Here is an 18,232-nt window from a genome sequence, read left to right as displayed (position 1 = left end):
GTGATCCAGTTGCAAATTCCACTAGTTTTGAGCTGTGATTTTTCTTCAGTTTCCATTCAAAGTCATTTGCATATCAGCGCGCACAAAATCTACCATGAACCAGTGCAATTGGGCAGCCTTTTCCAATGTGATTGTTTTAAAAAATATATATTTTACTTTTATATTAATGTATTAAGATTGAAAACTTTGTGCAGTTTGAGTAATACTGCTGAAAATGGGTTTATCATTTTAAAAAAAAGCACTGTAAATCATTGTCTGGACCACTACCTGTGCATAATCTATACAGAACCACTTGCTAGTTATATTGACGTACAGTAGTCACTTTCTTAGTAAGTTAATGTCCCCAAATGCCCTTGCATCCAAAAGAACCATTTTGATTTTAAGAGCCTCCTCCCAGGGCTGGCAAACGGGTATATTTAGTAAAAACTCACAATGAGGATTAATTCAGACTGGGAGCATGGCTAACTTTGTGGACAAGGCTGCTTCAGTGTGATTTATTGGCTCAAAGTAGCACAGAAGGTTGCAGAAGCTCAGTTAGCGCTGAGTGTAATTTGGGCTTGAAGTTCCACAATTTTTTGGACTGGCTTAGCTGATTTCACGTGAATTATGCTGAAAGGAACAACATAACCTACCAGAAGCTACTGGTCCTTATTTTAAAATGGTGGAGCTATTTGGAGGAGAAATTAGTTTCACCTGAGTGGGCGGCATGGTAGTTAGCACTGCTGCCTCACAGATCCACAAATCCGGGTTTAATTCTGGCCTTGGGTGACTGTCTGTGTGGAGTTTGCATGTTTTCCCTGTGTCTGTCTGGGTTTCATCTCGATGATCCGGTTTCCCCCCTCAGTCCAAAGATGTGCAGGTTAAGTGGATTGGCCATGGTTAATTGCCCCTTAGTGTTTCAAGAAGTGTAGGTTAGACTGATTAGCCATGGTAAATGTGCAGAGTTACAGAGATAAGTAATATACACTGTCAGAGATTTGGTGCAGACTCAATGGGCCGAATGGTTTCTTCTGCACTGTCGGGTTCTATGATTGTATTGGATAAGTAGTTTCATAGAAACGCAACTATAAGTTTTACCTATTCACTACATTACTTTTTGAATTACACCAAGTACAAATTAAGCTTGTTAAGATGTTATTAAACTGGAGAGAATGCAGAAGAGATTTACAAAGATGTTGCCAGGACTCAAGGGACTGAGTTATAGGGAGAGATCGGGCAGGCTGGGACTTCTTTGGAGTGTAGGAGACTGAGGTGTGATCTTATAGAGGTATCTAAGATCATGAGAGGCATGGGTAGGGTGAATGCACTCAGCTTTTTTCCCAGGGTTGGGGAATTAAGAACTAGAGGGCTTGGATTTAAGTTAAGGGGGGAAAGAATCAATTGGAACCTGAGGAGCATCTTATTTACACAGAGTGGTACATATGTGGAATGAGCTGCCAGAGGAAGTGGTTGAGGCAGGAACATTGACAACATTTAAAAGGCATTTGGACTGATACATGGATAGGAAAGTTTAGAGGGATATGGGCCAAATGCAGGCAAATGGGGTTAGCTTAGATAGGAATTTTGGTTGGCATGGACCAGTTTGGGCCGAAGGGCATGTTTCCGTACCAGAGATTCTATGATTCTATAATTCTGCAATCTTTTGCACTACTTTGAATGTTTCTATACATCCACCTGCTCTGGATAGAATTAATCCAGTTACCATTGTGACAAATGTAAGTTTCTTGAGCTACCTCCAATCTCTTTGTTGATGTAACTCCTTAGAAGATTGATTTCAAGGTATAACAAATTCTGTGAACTTGTAATTTATTTAGGCATATATGTGTGTGTTTATGTTCCATAAGGCCTTGATAATACTTTGGTTTGTATATGAGAGATGCATTATCCTTGAAATGAAAAATCGAGTGCCTTATTCTTTATTTTGTCCTATTATTTAGAATGCAATGCTATCTTGAAGGGGAGAAGGGGAAAATCCACCTATGCTTCATATTTATATTTCATATTGATGTGGTATAAAGAATCTGATGGAAGTCTGCAGGAGAGATCAACACGACTGAGCGTCGTAAAATCATATCGATCAGAAGTATGGCTTAACATATTTTAAGTTAGCCGAATAATGGTATCCAAGGAGATTGCAATTCAGCTGCTTTTTTAAATAATACATCTCCTTGAGGGTTCATTTGCATTCCATTGTGCACCATATCTGCTATGGCTCCTGTATTTTCCATGGAAGTGCCTGACTGTCAGACATTCAGAGCTATGAAATACCATTGACTGTATTGATTTTCAGCATAGGTTTGAACCAAATTCCAAGATCTTGTGAAGTATTTCTTCAGTATAATTGCTCAGAGTTCTGAGTGTTTTCCTGTGTTGAGAATAATAGACTAGAAATGAAAGGCTTGTCCAACTGCTGCACGTGATGATTTGTGATCCTTTGCAGTTGCTTCCTATTCCACTGACTCGGATTATGTCTACTGTAAGGCATATGGCTCTGTCACTTCCCTGATTCATCCTCCTCACGTGCTTCGTACCCTCAGTATACAGAATTGAGTTGCACAATTAACATACAGAGGAATGTGTGCTTGGTACGAGAAATTTGAATTACATTGCTTTGATCAGGGATTATTCCCAGGCTGATTGGGTTCTCTTTTAAGAGTTGAGTAACCTTTAATTCTCAAGATTGATGGTGCTTCCCAGGCCATCTGAAATTGAGTATGCTAGTATACAAGGGCAAAGATGTCTGTGCAGATATGGTATGTAAGTTCACTTGATCTTTCCTCACCCTTTTGTTCTGATCTTGTCGAGGGATAACGACTTTCTCTCAGGGCATCATCTATGGCTCTCTAAATGAATGTATGGTAGTTCTTTGTGGTATGAAAGGCCCTGCAATGTAGCAAGCATGTCGGGTGTGAGGGGGTTTTGACCATCTTTCATGAGGGTTTAAGAAACATTTGCTTGAAACATATTCCCTTGTATGCAATATTCCATTTGATATTCGGAGCCATGGAATAATTTTAAAATCTGAAGTCTGCGTTCTTCTTACTGGTGAAGTAATAATTCAAACATATGAATTTCCCATGCTGTGAGCAGTGAAATTACCAGCCACCTAAAACAAATAAATCCTTCCTTTTTCAGCAGTTTGCATTTATTTTGCTCTGTTCTTGACCTTCAGGATCCACTGTTGATTATCTTACGAATGTTTCTTTACTTTGCAGTATTAAAGGTTTTTTTTTCAGAAACCAGGTTGTGACTTTTATTTTAGGATTTTTTGTTTGTCTCTTTCGTGTTAAAGCAAGCCATATGCCACTCCTTAAAAGAGGTTAAAAAGCAATGTATATATCATTTCCTGACACATTACCCATCTCTATTTTTGACCAACACCATCAGTCCATCGGAGCTGTGTTTAATTGTGAAAGAGACACATTACAACTTGCTGCTCCTCATCCCTCAGATTTTTTCATTTTTGCTAGGACTTTCTATACAAAATGACATGGCTGGAAATTGTATGATGATAGTGAGTGCAGAACACTCATCTCATCACCTCTTTGTGGGACTTTTCTGTGTGCAAATTGACTGCTGTGATTCCCTTGATGACAGTGAATACACTTCAAAAATACTTCAAGTTACAGAAGTACTCATCTCTGAAGAAAAGCCATACAGACTCGAAACGCTATCTTTGTTTCTCTGTACACACATGCTGCCATCACTGCTGAGTTTTTCCAGCATTTTCTGTCTTTGTTTCTAAAGTACTTTATTGACTGTGAAGCACGGGCGGCACGGTAGCACAGTGGTTAGCACTGCTGCTTCACAGCTCCAGGGTCCCGGGTTCGATTCCCGGCTCGGGTCACTGTCTGTGTGAAGTTTGCACATTCTCCTCGTGTCTGCGTGGGTTTCCTCCGGGTGCTCCGGTTTCCTCCCACAGGCCAAAGATGTGCGGGTTAGGTTGATTGGCCAGGTTAAAAATTGCCCCTTAGGGTCCTGGGATGCGTAGGTTAGAGGGATTAGCGGGTAAATATGTGGGGGTAGGGCCTGGGTGGGATTGTGGTCGGTGCAGACTCGATGGGCCGAATGGCCTCCTTCTGCACTGTAGGGTTTCTATGATTCTATGATTCACTTGATATAAAAATAAATTGCATCTGAGCATCTGAATGTTTGTTCAATATCCAGTACAGGATGAGCAGAAATTTCCTCCAACTAAATATTGGGGAGACTGAAAATATTGCCCCTGCCACTGGAAGACTGAGAATGCTTTGCCAATTCATGTGTGAACATTGATATCTCTACATCACCCTCCCTGAGGGCGTTGCTTCCTCGACCCCCCCCCCCCCCCACCCCCCTGAGGGCGTTGCTTCCTCGACCCCCCCCCCCCCCCCCCCCGAGGGCGTTGCTTCCTCGACCCCCCCCACCCCCGAGGGCGTTGCTTCCTCGACCCCCCCCTGAGGGCGTTGCTTCCTATATCGGGGAAGCTATCAACGTCCTCTGTGTCCTGTTGCTTGTTGGTGATGGGAGGCCTTGTGGCTGTCCAGCCACCACTGTTTTGGTCTCGTAGTTGATGCGCAGATCAATCTTAACACTGTCACTCTCTAGACCAGTGGTCATATCACGGACTGCATGCGATTCTTTGGCCAGCAAGGTGATGCCTTTTGCGAAATCCAGCTCCATCAACTGATGGGATACCAAAGTCTGCACTTAACATTGCCTTCCTCATGATGAAACCAGCAACCAAGAGGAAAAGGAATGGGGAGAGTTTGCAGCTTTGCCATACTCCTGTGATGACATTGAAGTAGTCAGTGGTGCCCACTAGTTCTAATGTTATAGCTTGAGTCGTGGTATAAGGTTTTTGAACAATGTTGTACAGTCTTGCAATGTACCAGAGTGACTGCCGGTGGGATGCTGTCGAAAGCCTTCTTGAAATCAATGATAACAAGTGGCATCTGATGCTCTAGGCTCTGTGCTTTATGATGCTCTTGAGTGTAAAGATCTGCTTACTGCATGATCTGTCAATCCAGAAAGCTGTCTGTCCTTAGTGAAGGGTACCTTCTACTTCTGCTTTCAATCTATTAAACAGCGCTGTGCTGAAGACCTTGCCAGGTACTGACAGCAATGTTATGTCCCTCAGTTGTAACGGTCACAGAGGTTCCCGTTCTTTGGCAGCTTGACGATTACTCCTCAACCTCCAGTCAGCCAGGCTGTCCTCTTTGGCCCAGATCTTGTTGATTAAGTCTGTGAACTCTGTTGATGGTATTTTTGCCATGTTTCGATACTAATGCTAGTATCGCACAATCCTGTTGCCTTGTTGTTCTTCAGGCTCTTGCTGGGTCTTGGAGACCTCTAATCTGGCAGTTTCGTTCAGGTTGATGCTTAACTGTTGTCAAACTGTAATGGGAAGCTGGAGTGGGGCTGGTTGAGGATCTCCCAAAAGTGAACCAGACACCTTGCCTCCTGCTTCCCCTCCATCAATAGTATCCTGCTCTCCTTACCCTTGATTAGTGCTGTGGTGGTGCTTCTTGTATCAGTCAGTTCCCGTATGATCCTGTACTGCTTCTTAGGAGTCATTCTGATTTGCTGCTTTGTGCCTCTCTGCCTTTTAACTCTATCCATCCTCATTTGTCTTTCCTGCAACTTTTCTTCGCAGCTTTATCATGTTCTCCTGCTTCTCATTGGCTTCTCATCTTTGTTTCAATATTCTTTTCCTTATCGGTGACTGCTAAGCTCAGTGGCAATTGGTGAGGCCTGAACAGTATATGCTAACAGTTTCGCCGTTATTACTGTTGCAAATTCTAGGTCAATGTTTTCAGAAGAAAATCATTGTTTTCTCTCTCTAATAAGCATTTTCATATAGTTTCTGGTTTCGGTCAAATTAGTTGAGTGTGCGAGTAATGTCTTATTGAGCTGTGATCATTACTGGTCCTGAGGAAGTAATAAGAACCTGAACAAAATGATGTTGCAGTTGTTGTTATCCATTTGGGTAGATGTTTTCAAGTTATACAAACTGCACTGTAATTGCTTTTCACATTTTCTCCTCATTTGTTTGCAGTTGTGTTTCTGATTGCCTGTGCTCTGATGTTGATAGTTTGTTACTGGTTTGCACAGTTACATCACCGAGAATTGCATATTGATTGAATTATTGCCTAATGTCATGGTATGATTTATTGCTGCTGGAATCAACAAATTCTTTGTTTGCTTCTGATAGTGCTATAGGCAGCTTTGTCGCTTGCAATGTTAAATGTGTGCCACTGTACCAAATTGGCCAGTTTAATGGAAGTAATAAAAAATAAAATCTTACAGTGGAAATTAAATGGGTAAGAAGGCATGAAATGCACTGCAGAACCAGCTCCAACAAAATCAGTGAAGAAATGTGGCTGTGAAGGTTGCAGCGAGGCAAGAAGCCATGCTTATCCTTCCTTCAAAGAAATTCCATCAGGATGTATTGTGTATGCTGGTTATTCATTTTGCTTCTGTTTGAGAGCCTTGCTTTCTGTCTTATTTGAGCACTTTATCTAATTACTGTGGAACTGTCAGCATCAGAGAAATGTTGAGAAGGTTATTAATGATAGGCAAGTGCGTAAACCTATTTAATTATTTGTAAATAGAAGCAAATTCCTGTGGATGCTGGAATCTGAAAAACAGAAAATGCTGGAAAATCTCAGCAGGTCTGACAGCATCTGCAGAGAGAGAATAGAGCCAATGTTTGGAGTCTGGATGACCATTTGTCAGAGCTGAAGACAATAGTAAATAGGGCGATATTTATACTGTTAGGGAGGGGAGGTGGAGGAGAGAGTTTATGCTCTGAAGTTGTTGATCTCAGTGTTCAGTCCGGAAGGTTGTAAAGTGCCTAATTGGAAGATGAGGTGCTGTTCCTCCAGTTTGCGTTGGGTTTCACTGGAGCATTGCAACAATGGACGTGTGGACAAGAGAACAGGATGGTGTGTTGAAATGACAAGTGGCAGGAAGGTCTGGGTGATGCTCGAGGATGGATCAAAGATGTTCTGCAAAGCAGTCACCCAGTCTGTGTTTGGTGTATCCAATGTCGAGTAGACTGCATTAGAATCAGCGAGTGCAAAAGACCAGATTAAAGGAGCTGCACATGAAGCTCTGCTTCACCTGAATCTAGTAATTAGGCCCTTGGTTGATGAGCAGGGTGGAGGTAAAAGGACAGGTGTTGCACCTTCTAAGATTGCGGAAAGGTGCTGTGGGCAGGGGGGTGAGGTGTTGGGTGTGATGGGATGGGCTGTTCAAATCTACAAATATATATGTAGATGTGCATTTGAGTGACCCAGGCCACATTTTCTAAACCAAGATGATTAGTTATCACTTCTAACAAACAGCACAGGATCAATTTGTAAATCCTGATGGGGGATCAGAATTTTGTTTTTACCTGTCAGATTATACTATTGCAGATTATTCACCATCGTCTGTCGCACCGTTACAATTCTTTAAGAGCTCAGATATATGTCAAAATATGTCTATTTTCTGTTTTACGGGTGGATTTTAAAACTTTTAAAAACATACTCCACCTACATTGCCACAGCATTTCAGCTGGTTAACACAAGAATAGCGAATCGTCCAAGTCAGTAAGGACCCAAGGCTATACCCACTCTATAACAAAATTCATGTTGTCATTTGGTAGGACAGAAGTTGAGTGTTGCTGGAAAAGAAGACATGCTGTCTAAGCTTTTTGCACTCATCAGGACAGATCGCAAGATGACCATTAGTAAAGGGAACAACAATTTATACTGCATGAGAAGAGAGCCAATTGATTGGTAGAGGGGTTGCCATTGTTTTTCCGCAATACTAAACCTCATATTAAATCTGATTGCTTGAAATTGTTCCCCTTGATAAAATGTTAGTAAATAACTGCTGCCTTAGGAATTTTTTATTTCCTTTGGGAATAATTTCACGAGCCAGGAGTTAGCAAATATAATGAGTGCATCTCCTTGTGCTATAATGTGAAAGAGTTTGATCCATCAGAAAAAGTTAAAACTTATCCTGCATGCCCTGGTCATTTCAGTGAATGCCTGCAGCCGATCAGAGACAATCTACAAGGCAAGCTAGAACAGTGCAACCATCTTGATTTAATGAATTAGAACAACTTCATTTTGTTGCTTTGATTCAAACTAGCCTGAAGTTATTGGTCCTCTGAATCCTTCCATTACTCCCGGTCTTACTGCTGAAATAATTCCTCTCTGGGAAATGCAACATTCCTCATCTTGCACACTTCCACTGCTGCAAAGTAAGTTGGTGATCCTGCAATCGTGCCATCTCCAAATAAAGAATGAAAGAAATGGCCTAAGGTAGCGGCTTGGTGTACAGCAGAATGGGGAATGATCACACTCACCTTGCGGGAAATTCAATCATTAAACAGCTCTTCAGGAATTATGACAGCATCCTAATTGCAATTGGAGATTGAAATTCTCTCAAAGGATGAGGGAGAACTTTGCTACAGTAGGCAATCCAACAAGTGAATGTTACTGGACAAATCATACTCTGTCTTCCACAAGCCAATAGATTTAAGCTCTTATGATGAATTCCATGTGCAGAATGCCATCTTATTGCAGAGTGATCTCTTAAAAGAGTCTGTCTTCTATGTGGTCCTGTTTTAATGGATTTTCATTAGGAACTGGAGAGTTTACAGTATTGAAGTTTACTGTTTATTCTTCAGTGTGCTGTTTCTGTTTACACGTGAAAATGAGTACGAAGAATAAACAAAAACAATGCTGTTACCTGAACCTGAATACACAGCAGGTCCATCAGCACCTGTAAAGGAAATGTTTTCAAGCCTATGTCCTTTGTCAGAACTGTGTGACATATCATCCTGTCTTTTTCCGTGTACGGTTGAACCTGCTGTATATTTCTTGCATTGTTTCTTGATGTCCTGTGTACATTTTCCCAGAACAACCTGATGCCCTCTATCCCCACTATTTAATTCCGGTAGAGATGGGAGTCCTGCGGTGCTCCTTAAACACTCCAGCAATTTTCTTTCTACATCTTGGAGTCTTTCATTGTTTTCCCTCTCGATCACTGCATGGGCAGCTTTAATTTCTCTGGTGAATTTTTAACATTTTGTTGGCAATTAAGGAAGCCTATATTGAACATTAAAAATAATTTTTAGTTCAGTGATGTGTTCACAGGCAGTGACATATAGAAAGCAGCACTTGATTGAGCAGCCTTGCTTACACTGTTATCCAGCATAGCGTGAAATTACAGTACAAGCATTACCAAGAGGTTTAATGCACACACACACCCTCTCTCCATATTTCTTGTCTATCTCTGTACTTTTATATTTTGCCTTTGCCTTTTTCTTCCTCTCTTCTCGTTTCTGTACTTTTTCTCCCCCCGCCCCCCCCCCCTCACTTTTCCCTCTAAAATCCCAGAATTGTCTAAACAGGAACATTGGATTGGAGTATTGCTTTCTGTTTTTGATTCCATTGTTTGCATATTGTGTATCAATGATGCTGTAACTTAACCTGGGGGGTAAGTGTAGAAATCTGCCACAGAATCATATTTTCCATTTGTTTACATTACAAAGGACCCAAACTGTGTGAAGGAATCCACTTTGCTAAGATTTATTTCTATTTTTTTTATTTGCTTATAGAAAATGGTATGGTATACTTAATAAATATAATAGGAATGATCAGCTAATCAGTTTGGTCATTCAAAGGAGACCATAACAGTCTCAAACTCTTTCCTTCTGCTGTCTGATTTTCAAACTCTTTGATCACCTGCCTACCTTACAATGCTGGCTTGTCAGTGGTTACATATAGATCTAAATTATACCAAGTATGGTGTATACCATAATAGAACAGGTCATCTTGTTGATGATAAAAGTTAGCAAGTAATGCACTTTCCAAGTTTTATTTCTACATTTATGGGTGGCTCAGTGGTTAGCACTGCTGCCTCACAGCGCCAGGGATCCGGGTTCAATTCCAGCCTTGGGTGACTGTGTGGAGTTTGCACGTTAGAACCATAGAAGAACCATAGAAAAATTACAGCTCAGAAACAGGCCTTTTGGCCCTTCTTGTCTGTGCCGAACCATTTTATGCCTAGTCCCACTGACCTGCACTTGGACCATATCCCTCCACACCCCTCTCATCCATGAACCCGTCCAAGTTTTTCTTAAATGTTAAAAGTGACCCTGCATTTACCACTTTATCAGGCAGCTCATTCCACACTCCCACCACTCTCTGCGTGAAGAAGCCCCCCCCCCCTAATATTCCCTTTAAACTTTTCTCCTTTCACTCTTAACCCATGCCCTCTGGTTTTTTTCTCCCCTAGCCTCCCCGTGTCAGTGTGGGTTGCCTCCAGGTGCTCTGGTTTCCTCCTCCAGTCGAAAGATGTGCAGGGTAGGTGGATTAGCCATGCTAAATTGCCCCTTAGTGTCAGGGAGATTAGTAGGGGATATGGTGGATTACGGGATAGGGCCTGGGTGGAATTGTTGTCAGTACAGGCTCGATAGGTCGAATGGCCTCCTTCTGCACTGTAGGGATTCTATGATTCTATGAAATTTGAGTACAATACGAATAAGCAAAATAAACATGAAGACCTGGATTTTCCTAACTCTGGTAGTAATTCATCAACATTAAATGGGCTATCATTGGCAGTATAGTCAGAAAATCTAGGCCATAGTTTCAGCAACCCTTGCAAGGTTTTGTCCTATAAAACATCTGAAGAATAACTGGAAGTTGCAATAGAATTTAGGCAACGTAGAATAGACTGAGATTCATGCTGACACTGTTTTTCATTGTAACTGCGTGTGTTACGTTTACAACACACTTGCTCTGTTAGAAAATCATGCATCGATGTCACTGAATATAATTCAGGCAGTCTGCTTAGTTGATATTTATGTCTCAAGTCAATATCTTTTTTAGAAGAAATAAACATTATTTAGCCATTGTGATTTTATGATCCCTGTGGGGGAACCGTAAACTAAAATAACCAAATTTACCCAATGAACGAATTACCAACAATTTTTGTAACTTTAACACAAACCGGAATCGACGTGAATAAAAATTGAAATAACAAGCCAAAGATACTTCAAATGAAAAGGTGAATTTTACTTTAAATAATTGATACATTAAAAGATATGTCTTACAAAATCACAATCCCAACAGTACTGTGGGTGTTCTCACTGCACATGAACGTCAGTTAAAGGAGGCAGCTCACCACGCACTCGAGAGCAATTCGGGATGGGAAATAAATGCTGGCCCAGCCAGTGATGCCCACATCCTATTGTTACCATCCCAGCTGATATAACTGGATGGGAAGATCCCAGAATGGAACCTTGGCTCAAAAGATTTTAATTTTCTCTACTTTGACCCTGTCTCCAGCTTTCTGTCCTATTTAACTATAATTTACACACACCTACATCCTGTAAATGTGCTTTTTGTGTTATCTCCTTTGCTGAAGCTCCCTGTTTTTTAACACCAGCTACTACTTTGTCTGTCTTGTGTGTCTGGCCACATACAGCTGATGTGACAGAATTTCTTTCCTGTCGGTGGTGCTTCCAGGCCAAAGGTCGCTAGGTCATATGACCCAGTATTTCTTATTGTCCAATTGATTTGTTTACAATTGATGCAAACTCTTAAATGGCAATTTTAAACAGATTTCACTGACCTCTTTTTTTAAAAAAAATTACAAATTCTCCATACCGTACTGCGTCCAGGACAGAGGTTGCCGCACACTGCTGTTGCCAAACCCGCAAAAAGAGCTGCTGAGTTTCGTTGTGAAGTGCTTTAGGGCATCCTGAAGTGTGTTTAATGCAAGTAATTTTCTTTCCATAACATGGAACCTTTTTTAGTAGAATTAAACTGATATGGTGTTCTGATTTATTCCAATTTAATTACATTACTGTTTTCACGATGGATCTTTTAAAGTCAATCAACTGTTTTCGACGTATATCCATCCTCCTTTGCTGCGAGTAACTCCTTTAAAAATCCTGTAGTTTTGGAAGTTACTGCTACACAAACTGATGGTAACTGATCAACTTGCATGTCAATTTCATCCAAAAAGTTCCATTGTGTATCCTATAACTCCCATTCCATTGTGAGGAGCAAACACGATATTTGCTATTGTATGCACGTTTGGACAATAAAATGGGATAGATATAGAAAGCATTTCCTAAGTGTACTGCTGAATACCCTGACCTTAAAATGGAAATTGTTCAGAGTAGTCAAATGAAAATTTGATTTTTCTATAACTGTACTGAAAATGAACTGCTGTCGCCAAATAAGAGGCAATTATACTGCTGTGTATAATGAATAGAGACAATACAAATGAAGTAAAATGTTAAAAATTTCAGGAAAATAACAAAAAAATGTTGTGGCACAAGGAGGAGGAAATTAGAAGCAGTCTAGGTCTGTGCAATGCTTCTATCTTGTACCTAAAATTAAAACCAAATATGCGTTTTCTTTTCAGCTGAAGTTGAGATGATAAAGCTGGCTGTTGAGATAAACACAAAATTCTGGAAACATTTCATAGAAATTTCATAGAAACCCTACAGTGCAGAAGGAGGCCATTCGGCCCATCGAGTCTGCACCGACCACAATTCAGCGGACCAATATTGTTATACTTGCAGCACAGCATTTATAGGACACTGTATGGCTGTGCATATTTTGTAAAGCAAGTTTCAGATCTGAGGGGGACATGGCGTAGACAGTGCAGCTGGACACTGGTATGCAGGGCTTCTCTTTAGAGGGATTTTTGGGTTGGGTCACTTTTTCTTGATAATTGGGAGCCGATGTGTATTTTAAACTGCAAATAATTTCATTATATCTCATGATGTTTCAGAAACGCACTTGATAAACATCAGAGTCCTTTAATATTAAGAACACTCAGCCAATTTACAGGCAAATATAGGTATGGACAGACACATGTATTAGACTATAGGCATGGGCAGACACATGTATTAAACAATGGGTATGGGCAGACACGTGTGTATTAAACTGTAGGTATGGGCAGACACATGTATTTTCTTCAAGTTATATTTGATATATTTTGTGCTAGATCATAGATCTTGTCATGAAATCTTTAACCCCCCCCCCCTCAAATTCCACCCCAATAAGTATAGAATGAGCAACAGTAGGACTGAATGGTCTGATAGTTTAACACACCATACACACTCCAGTATCTGAACTCAACCCAAGTTGATGAGATTTAAAAAATCAACTTTTGAGCAACCATAGAAGCCCCAAGTGAAGTGAGTTTGAGGTTCTTTCATACCTGTTGTAGATTGTTACAGCATGTAAATGGGTCATTCAGCTCAAAGTCCACATCGGTGTTTTTCTTGCAAGATTCATAATCTAATCTCCTTTACATGCTCATGCTCATCCTCTTGCCCTTTAATAGTCTACATTTTCGAAACAACTTGACCCTATGTGATTTAAATTTCCCTGGACTTTCTAATGACTAAATCTCCAATCTGGATATTTTTATTATTTAAAATATATTGGAATGTATCTCCTTAGCCAAGCCTACTGCCACGTGCCACTCCCTTGCTCTGAGATAGGGCCATGGGAACTTTGACATCCACCCAAGCAGGCAGTTGGGGCCTTAATTTAACGTCTCAACAAGATGCCACTTGTGGGAAAGTGGGGATCAAAACTCCCTGGAAGAGGGAAAGGTGGCAATGGGCAAAACTAAAAATTGAAAGTAAGGATCCACCCGGAACAAACAGTCAACTTGTGTCCTAATACCAATGTTGAATTCTACATCTGCATTCTGACAGGCTGATGAGCTTTTCCCATCAGATAAAGTTTTAACAAAATGAACATCTTGCCATTATAAAATATCGTTAGATTGAGGTAGTGTCTTACCACTCTAAATTGCCAGAAAATTGTGGCAAAGTCATGACATGGGAAATAAGCTTGTGTGAACAGGAAGTCATGGTAAATATTTGTATATATATTCCAGTAAGGTTTATTAGAGAGAAATCAGGAGCAAGGATGCTGGCTGATTTTTCCCTCGACACCTCAAGCAAGGGTTGCTGAACCAACCCCCCCCTCCTTCAGTTTCATTGCCCACGTTAGGTCATGGGTTACTATTACAGTGGGTTTGCTTCTACAAATGTGGAATTGCAGCAGAACTACATCAGGCTTGTAAATGTGTAGTGGTGTTCCAAGCATTATCTGCCTTCTGCAAAGTGGCACTTCTCATCAGTGAAAATGTACATGGAGTTACTATATTACTCAGTGGATATCCCAGCTCACTCCACTCCGTAAAGTGCTGTGACTTGTTTTGTAGGCAAAAGCAGTAACCATTTTGTACATACAAAAATTCTCAAATCATAGTGAGATTAATGACTGGTTAATATTTTGTTGATGATATTGGCTGAGGGAGGAATGCCAAACAAGATAAAATCATTCCCTTTCTCTCAATTGACTGTTATATGCTTGAGTTACGCAAAGTTCAATGAAAATTAAATCAACTCCTGGTTGTACAGGTCCATGTAAATCTTGAATATTATAACCTTGTTATCGAATAGCCAGCCTTTGTTTATACCTTCCATGATGAATTCTGGTTGTGGAATCTATATAAAAATGTGACTACTAATGCTGTCAAATCATTGCAAAATAACAGTTTGTTTATATGTCCCATCACTTTACAATGTGAAGACATGATATGTCAGACAATGGGGAGCATGGGCATTTTGCAGTGATTTGAAGTCATGGGTAAGTAAGTTAATTTCCCAAGCTTGTATTTATTGCTCATGCTTCCCCTTTTCATAATAACCTGAATGAAAATTGTCCACAATTCTTCAATTGTGAGAATACAAATAAAAATGTTTCATATCCAGAGCTTTATTGCAGTTATAATGCATGCTACAAGTTACCAAGCATTTATAAATTTACACTAGTACTCTGCTTCCAGGTTTCCGGGAATGTTAATATGGTACTAAAAGTTGTCTTTATTAAACATGCTAATTACACTATAACAAGTTTATAAACGACCATGCACTTGCAGCTGCTTCAGGTTTAGGTGCTGTTTTATCGTGGGATGATGAATTGTTGCCTGGTTTCAATTCATGTCGGTGGGAGGTTTGGATTTGCAAGCAAGTGTTTTTAAGGCTTATAATCATATGCTAATTAACATTTTTGTTTGGCTGTTATCTCTTCCTCTGCTTTGCACAGCTCCCATGTGTTGCACCAAATAAAGTAGGTTGAATTGTGAAGAAACTCTCTCTGTTGTTTGGCTTGTGTAATGTGCTGCCTAGTGTGGTAATCAGCCACATAGACTAGGAAGGTTGATTTCTTGTTCCATTAATTAGCACAGGTAATTTTTAGAAAATTTCCACGAGAGATGCATCAGTAGCCACTGTGCCTCCCCTTTGACAGAAAGGTATTTTCTGCTTGTGTGGGTGAGTTAGAGGGTTCACTGGGATCGTAAGGAATATGCCTTCAAACCAATGCCTTCAAATTCTTGCCTTCAAACAACCACGCAACCTCAAACAGACCATTGTCCGCAGCAAACTACCCAGCCTACAGGAGAACAGTGACCACGACACCACACAACCCTGCCACAGCAACCTCTGCAAGACGTGCCGGATCATCGACACGGATGCCATCATCTCACGTGAGAACACCATCTACCAGGTACACGGTACCTACTCTTGCAACTCGGCCAACGTTGTCTACCTGATACGCTGCAGGAAAGGATGTCCCGAGGCATGGTACATTGGGGAAACCATGCAGACGCTACGACAACGGATGAATGAACACCGCTCGACAATCACCAGGCAAGACTGTTCTCTTCCTGTGGGGGAGCACTTCAGCAGTCACGGGCATTCAGCCTTGGATCTTCAGGTAAGCGTTCTCCAAGGCGGCCTTCACGACACACGACAGCGCAGAGTCGCTGAGCAGAAACTGATAGCCAAGTTCAGCACACATGAGGACGGCCTAAACCGGGATGTTGGATTTATGTCACATTATCAGTAACCCCCACAGCTTTCCCCCTGGTCTTGCAGAATCTCACTCGCTGTTCTGTCTGGAGACAATACACATCTCTTTAACCTGTGTTGAATGCTCCACCCACATTGTCTGTACCTTTAAGACCTGGCTGGCTGTAGAGATTCGCATTCTAATTAGTATTCTGTAACTTGAGTTCTGTGTCTGTGCACTGTTTGAGAGCACATTTCCACTCCATCTGACGAAGGAGCAGTGCTCCGAAAGCTTATGGTATTTGCTACCAAATAAACCTGTTGGACTTTAACCTGGTGTTGTGAGACTTCTTATCGTAAGGAAAACCAGCAATATGTGTCAAAACTGAATAGCAAGCAGCTCTACCAGCAATGGAATGTGTGTATATATCACCATAGCCTGATCTTGGGATCCATTCTTGCCCATCAAATCAAAATCGGGACCTTGCTGTACAGTGAACTCCGTTGTTCCATAGCAGAGTTCACTGGCTACGGCAACCACCATAAGATGGAGTGAAATTACAACTGCCTAATCCGTAAATTTAAAAAGCAGAATATTTTAAAATGATTCATGAAACATGAACATCGCTGGCAGGGCTAGCAGTCAATGTTCACTCCTAATTGCTTTTGAGAAAGTACTGGTAAACCGCCAGTTTAAATACAGCTCACTTGCTATGCACAGCAAGAATGGATCCCAAGATCAGGCTGTGGTGATAAATACACACATTCCATTGCTGGTAGAGATGCTTGTTTTTCAGTTTTGACACATATTGCTGGTTTTCCTTAAGATCCCAGGTAAAGGTCAACCACATTGCTGTGGGCCTGGAGGCCAGGCCATGTAAGGGTGGCAACTTTCTTTCCCAAATGAACATTAGTGGGTGGCACAGTAGATAGCACTACTGCCTCATAGTGCCAGGGACCCGGATTCTATTCCCGGCTTGGAGTTTGCACAGTCTCCCCGTGTCTGCATGGGTTTCCTCCGGGTGCTCCGGTTTCCTCCCACTGTCCAAAGATGTGCGAGTTAGGCGGATTGGCCATTCTAAATTGCCCCGTAGTGTCAGGGGGATTAGCAGGGTAAATGCATGGGGTGGGATTATGGTCAGTGCAGACTCGATGGGCGGAATGGCCTTCTGCGCTGGATGATTCTACAATTCTAGTGAATCAGATGGGTTTTTAAGAGGCTAGTGCTTTTAAGGTCACCATTACTGATACTAACTTCAGTTTAATTTCATTTTTTAAAAATTGAGTTTGTGCCAAGGCAGCTGAGAAATTCAATTTGAACTTGTGGCTCTGGATAATTAGTCTAAGCCTCTGGATAACCAATCCAATGCCATAATTACTGTGTCACCAAGTTCCTACATTCACTCTCAGTTTGAGTCAGGTTACAGAGATGTGAGGTTGAAATGATATCTATGAACTTTTGATAGTACTAAGTGTTGCTCGGTTAATGAAATATCAAAGTCTGTGTTCAGAATTCCTGCTCATTATTTTGAGGTTGGGGTGATGCTGTAAAAGTGTGAATACTTTTATTGAATCTAAATCTACTTGTATTGAATCTAAATTAAAGAAATAAAATCGAGAGATTCCTCCCACCCCACCCTCTCGAGTAGTCAAGCTGACAGAAATAAGCCTTCAGCAAGCAATCTTTTGAAACTTGGAAGCTGTTCTTCAAATTTAGCCCAGTACCGCTACTCCTCCACTGAGTGTGAAATCTTCTGAGCCTGACAGTTCTTTAACTTCTACATGCAGTCTGCAGAATGGTCCTTCCTTGCTTCAGTAGCCCCCTGATTTATGATGTTTAAGTGCCTTGTTTATTTGTTGTTTGTAACATGCCTAATGGGTAAAAGCTTCCAGCTTGCATCTTGTATTTGCTATTCCCTTTTCTTTACTCAGAAGGGCATGGAGCACCTTGTTGTTTTAAGCTGATTTTGATGGATTGGTTTTTGCTCCGATTTGCTGCCATCACATCACAGGGCTGACAGACTGTTTAATGAAACTTTTGGTGAGGGTTTTCAGCTTTATTGTTTGAAATACAGCCTAGTGTTTGACGTGGTACATTCTCATCCTCTGGTGACCGTCATTCCCTTGGAGGGCCAAGAGGGAGAGGGGTTATTTAGTGTCTTTCTACTGAATACACAGCATCCTGCTGAGACCTGATGGAATTATAAAATAGAACTTCACCAAGCTAGGGCAGATGTGAATAGAATGATGGTTAAAATAAACCGAGCTGGTTTGTCACTAGAATAGCAGGTTTGTTTGTGAATATTTAAAAACACAATTGCTTACTTTTCATTGGTTTCACTTCTCTTTGCACCTCTGTCA

The 18,232-nt window shown here is 41.1% G+C and overlaps 1 protein-coding gene across 5 annotated transcripts in view; it reads left to right on the top strand.

Moving 5' to 3' along the window:
- kdm4b (lysine (K)-specific demethylase 4B) overlaps positions 1 to 18,232 on the top strand; it is a 428,138-nt gene that overhangs the window by 218,311 nt on the left and 191,595 nt on the right. For 2 of the 5 annotated variants that reach the window (XM_078198160.1, XM_078198159.1), the window contains exon 10: positions 1,938 to 3,234. The exons of the other annotated variants lie outside the window; for them this stretch is intronic. In XM_078198160.1, the coding sequence (XP_078054286.1) occupies positions 1,938 to 1,955 (18 nt within the window). In that variant the 3' untranslated portion in view covers positions 1,956 to 3,234. Of the gene's footprint in view, positions 1 to 1,937; positions 3,235 to 18,232 lie in introns of those variants that run through there. 5 annotated transcript variants of the gene reach the window in all.

Source organism: Mustelus asterias, chromosome 26, assembly GCF_964213995.1.
Source record: "Mustelus asterias chromosome 26, sMusAst1.hap1.1, whole genome shotgun sequence".
NCBI classification, from domain to species: Eukaryota; Metazoa; Chordata; class Chondrichthyes; order Carcharhiniformes; family Triakidae; genus Mustelus; species Mustelus asterias.
The sequence above is the reverse complement of the archived record's forward strand: the minus strand, read 5'-3'. Positions and strand labels throughout refer to the sequence as shown.